Genomic DNA, 5,019 nt, shown 5'->3' on the forward strand with positions numbered 1-5,019 from the left:
GAGGCTAAGTATATCCTGGGTCAGAGGTTAACACTGTGCCTCTGCCTTTACACTGTCAGGATGTCTGAAGACAAGGTCATCCCATTCCACACACACTGATACATGCTGTCAGCTGCCTGCATGGTGGTATGCAGAGTACATTCATCACTGTCAAATTTATATTGAAATTGTCAATTCATAAAATAGAAAATGAAGCATCTAATTGTTTTGTTGACTCATGAGACGCCACAGGGGTAACCGTGTAACTCTACTATGTTCAGTATACAGTATACTATAATAGTGGTGCTACAGCATGTTGTGCAACTGGTTGTCAAACATTCATACATACAACCTTCGGTTTTTGAATTACAGTGATTTTTAATATGTTTTTGTGGTTATGTCATTTCCTTTGGCTATGTTACTACAGACAAGTCAGTATGTGTAGGCTAAGTCAACACAATTACTATTTACAAGTTTCTGACTTTTTACAAATAACATTGGGCAGTTTTGTATATTCACATTCCTTAAACTTGATTTTAAAAAAAAGATACTACTTGAGAGAACATTGGTTAGACTAAATACAGTAGTGATTTGATAGACACTTTTGTAGCTACGCTATAACCTGCAGCAGGCAACATGAGCTCTACAGCAGTAATACCTTTGACACGGAGACTCAGAAGTGTGAAGTGTGGTGTCTTAAAGCCCTGGTTTAGGACCTGAGTTGTGCACCTTTAGTTCAGTCATTGACACAGGTTTTCCCAGTCCCTCTCACTATCTCCACTCTCTCTCTTCTCTTTACAACATTTTTTTTTATCCCTCAGTGTCATGGAAGTCTGTGTCCCCACCCCCATGTGGTGAGGAACCACCTTATTGGCCACCGCCAGCATCGAACATCTTCTTCCTGCCCTCCATGCCAGACATGGCCTCCACGTTCTTCCTCCAGTCTCCCACTTCCAGGTTGCCCTCCTGTCGGGGGCAAACAAGACCACATCAGACCAGAAATAACCGCATCAAACCAGTCCTAGCTGGCCCGAATCAATTCATCAGGCTTATTGTTAGATCCCGGTTTTGCTGTCTGTATTCTGTCTGTCGTTTCATGTTTGCTCACCTTCTCCTGTTTGATGTCCTCTTTCTTAACAGACTTGAGGTTGGATCTGAGGTCCATATGTTCTTTGTGTTTGGTGCCCAGCAGTGCTCTCATCATCTCTTCTGCTGATACTCTGACCTTCCTCAGAGCTGGCTTCTTAAACTTACCCCCCATGTCCATCACCTTCAGCTTCAACTCGTGGATCTGCAGTGGGGGGAGGGATCAGATGACTGCTATTTGTTGTACATGGTCCCTGACATTAAACTAATAAAATGATGATCAATTAGATGGATGATTTGATGTTTGTTTAAATAAGTGTGAAGGTGTGTAGTACTGTAGGTGGTTTCGTGGTTTCATACGTCTTTGCCGTTCTTGTAGACCTTGGCCTCACAGTCATAGCGCTCCTCATCCACTTGGTCAATCCTGGTATGGAGCTGCTTACACAGTTTCTACAACACATACACACAGTATACATTTAACCCTTATTTTGTACTTTTATTTTATTTTGTACTTTTGCCCTTTTTTTCTCCCCAATTTCATGATATCCAATTGGTAGGTACAGTCTTGTCCCATCGCTGCAACTCCACTACGGACTCGGGAGACGCGCATGTCAAGAGCCATGCGACCTCTGATAAACGACCCTGCCAAGCCGCACTGCCTCTTGACACACTGCTTAACCCGGAAGCCAGCCGCACCAGCTGGCGACCAAAGTCAGCTTGCAGGCATCCGGCCCGCCACAAAGAGTTGCTTGTGTGTGATGGGACAAGAAAGTCCCGTCCGGCCAAACCCTCCCCTAACCCGGACGACACTGAGCCGATTGTATGCCACCTCATGGGTCTCCCAGTCACGGCCAGCTATGACACAGTCTAGGATCAAACCCGGGTCTGTAGTGACGCCTTAAGCACTGCGATGCAGCGCCTTAGACCGCTGCGCCACTCAGGAGGTAGCCCTTATTTCTAATGGTAAAGTACCTCTGTAGTTCTTCATGCTCCTCCCAGATTTGCTGTAGTGTCTGTCACTCACCTGCAGCTCCTCCAAGGACAGGCCAGACACCTGCAGGGGCGGGAGCTGCTCCCCCAGGTAGCGAACCTTCTCCTCCTCTCTGGCTTGTTTCTCTGCCTCCAGCTCCTCTAATGCACGTGACAATAGGAGGATCTGGTGGAGGTAGACAAACGGAGGTTGGAGAGGTAGTGTGTGTGTCTGTGTGTCTGTTACTCTATCAGCTGTTTTGGGCAGCTTGACGGTGTGGAGGAGATGGTGCTTTTGTGTGCATGTGTTTGCGTCCATGCTTGCTACCTTCAGTGACACCTTGCGGGAGGATGAGATCTTGGACTTGGGCTGAAAATAAAACCAATAAATTATATTTAAATAAGTGTTTAATTGAGGGTGTGACATTCTGTTCCAAGGTCCTAGATTTGGGCCACATCTGTGTAAAGCCAGTGTGGAAGTTTGCTTGTTTCAAAACAGTTGGAATATGTGGTATTGCTCCTTAAATAGATCTGCCTTTTTGGTTCCAGGTATAACTTTTTTTGGTTCAAGATAGAACTCTTTTGGGTTCCATGTAGAACCCTCTTGAAAGGGTTCTACATGGAACCCAAAGGGGTTCTACCTGGAACCAAAAGGGTTGTACCTGGATCCAAAAGGGGTTCTCCTATAGGGAAAGCCAAAGAACCCTTTCTGGTTCGAAATAGCACCTTTTTTTCCTAAGACTGTAATACTGTATATACAAACCTAACCCACATAACTCTACAACACAAACTCTACCCCACAAATCCCTACCCCAATAATCCCTACCCCACACAGACCTACCCCACACAGACTTACCCCACACGGGCCTACCTCACAAGTCCCTACCCCATGCATTTTTACCCCACACAGCCCTACCCCTCAAAAGCCTACCCCACACAACCCTACCCCACACATTCCTACAGTCCTACCCAGTGCTCGAGGTGGACTGAAATAGGTGCCAGTATTCATTTTGGGTGCCGGTACTCTTTATATTTAGGTTCCGGTACGCATTATATTTGAGCGCAATGGCCCTACCCCACACATTCCTACAGCCATACCCCACACAGGTCTATCCCAGAGCCATAAACATAGAGAGATTGGGGATGTCGGTTTCAACTCAAAAGCACATGAAGACACATTTACACAGCATTACATAATTCAGCAGCAGCCATTTTGCTTCTTCCTGGGCAATAGTGGCCTAGCAGTTCACATATTATTTTATTAAGTTAACTACACAAAGCTAGCTAACTGAACTGCAAAAATGATAATGCAAATACTTGTTAAGACTGGATTAATATAATGTTCAGAGGCAGCAACATGGCATCCAGCTCTAAAATTAGCCAAAGTCTCTCTGACTGGCGTACCCCACTCAGTCCTACCCACACCTGTCATACCTTTCCCTGAAAATAAAACAAGAGAGGTAAAACAAGAGAGGAGAGTTAACATTGATATTGATAACACCTGTAGATGTGTTGGGAGCGCTTTGTGTGTTGTGTTGGTAGCAGAGTTCCAGACACATTTCCATTGTAACAGATGGACAATTATTACATTAGATCTACCTTGGTGTGTTCGACCTTTGGAGCCATTGGCATGGGAGCATTCTGAGGACACACACACAGTCAGTACACATATCAAAACATTTCATTTTGATTTACTTCAAAAGAGTTCAAAGAAAAACTTACATCACTGCAATGGCCATTTAGAGTTTAAGGAGGGAGAGAGAGAAAGCCAGACAGACAGACAGACATATGAATGCATGGACTTCACTCACTTCTGAACAAAGCATTCATTTCAATATGACAAATGAGCTATTTAGGATAAATAAACACTGCCTATGTAACAACATTCTAAAAAGTAGTACTTACTCATCAGCCATTGTTGAACCTTTGAGAGAGAGCAGTCTGTTTTGTATCAGAGACGTAGAGTCAGAGACATCCCTGAAAAACTATAGTTGAGGCATAAACCCCTCATGGTATGAGGATGATAAATTAACATTAACTAGCTACCAATCAGTGCAATACATTACCAAATCAATAATAAGACAGTTTGATTGATAATAATCACTAAATCCTCTACTGATGTTCCCTTACCTGTTTTGCACTGTTAGGTGCTCTCTTTGTTGAAAGCTTTTGGACTGAAGGCTTTGTGCAAGCATGTAGGCATCGGCTGGTATATATAGTACACACACACCAGACAATGGTATTGGCTGCCTGTGTGAAGCATGCCATCCCTCCTGTGACCCGGTGACACTGCTGTAAATCAATCAGTCCATCATGCGGGATCAACTGGAAATCTCGGACAGTTAACTCATGTTACAGATTCCCACAGCCTGACAAGATTATAACCCAAACAGCACACAAGACACAGCTCTATCACTGTATTCAGTTAAGTTACTGTAATGATCTGGTGTGATCGAGCTGTGCTGTTTGAGTGAGTGTATGTGTTTGAGAGAGAGGTACACTCTTTAAAAAAAAAAAAGGTTCCAAAGGTTTTTTTTGCCTAGGAGAACCCTTTTTTGGTTCCACATAGAACCCTCTGTGGAAAGGGTCCTACATTTTTATTTATTTAACTAGGCAAGTCAGTTTAGAACAAATTCTATTTACAATGATGGCCTACCAGGGAACAGTGGGTTAACTGTCTTGTTCAGGGGGAGAATGACAGATGTGTACCTTGTCAGCCAGGGGATTTGATCCAGCAACCTTTCGGTTACTGGCCCAACACTCTAACCCCTACATGGAACTCAAGAGGGTTCTTCAAAGGGTTATCCTATGAGGACAGCTGAAGAACATTTCAAGGTTCCAGACAGCACCTTTTATTTGTGAATATAGGGAGAATTTCAATTGCATACTCCTCACGTCCTCTCTCTACTCGCCTCCATCTCAAAACCCATTGGATGAGAAAGCCAGAGGTCCCTTCCCTCTAACTTTCTCCTCCAACAGGTTTTG

General features: G+C 44.1%; 1 protein-coding gene across 8 annotated transcripts; it reads right to left on the reverse strand.

The window, feature by feature from the left end:
- Positions 1–759: 759 nt before the first annotated feature.
- Positions 760–4,369, reverse strand: tnni1c (troponin I, skeletal, slow c). 8 transcript variants are annotated; one of them, XM_024379587.2, is made up of 10 exons: positions 4,165–4,369; positions 3,940–4,040; positions 3,757–3,760; positions 3,634–3,675; positions 3,469–3,474; positions 2,363–2,404; positions 2,090–2,221; positions 1,426–1,515; positions 1,088–1,270; positions 760–945 (listed from the first exon to the last, which is right to left on the reverse strand). In XM_024379587.2, the coding sequence occupies exons 2-10, from the start codon at positions 3,948–3,950 to the stop codon at positions 847–849; spliced, it is 609 nt and encodes a 202-aa protein (XP_024235355.1). In that variant the 5' UTR covers positions 3,951–4,040; positions 4,165–4,369; the 3' UTR covers positions 760–846. The 8 variants fall into 8 exon arrangements, with proteins under 8 accessions (XP_024235355.1, XP_024235353.1, XP_024235351.2 ...); XM_024379585.2 differs by having other exon boundaries at positions 3,940–4,011; positions 4,165–4,368; XM_024379583.2 differs by having other exon boundaries at positions 3,940–4,019; positions 4,165–4,368.
- Positions 4,370–5,019: the final 650 nt, after the last annotated feature.

Source organism: Oncorhynchus tshawytscha, linkage group LG19 (assembly GCF_018296145.1).
Source record: "Oncorhynchus tshawytscha isolate Ot180627B linkage group LG19, Otsh_v2.0, whole genome shotgun sequence".
In the NCBI taxonomy this organism is placed as follows: Eukaryota; Metazoa; Chordata; class Actinopteri; order Salmoniformes; family Salmonidae; genus Oncorhynchus; species Oncorhynchus tshawytscha.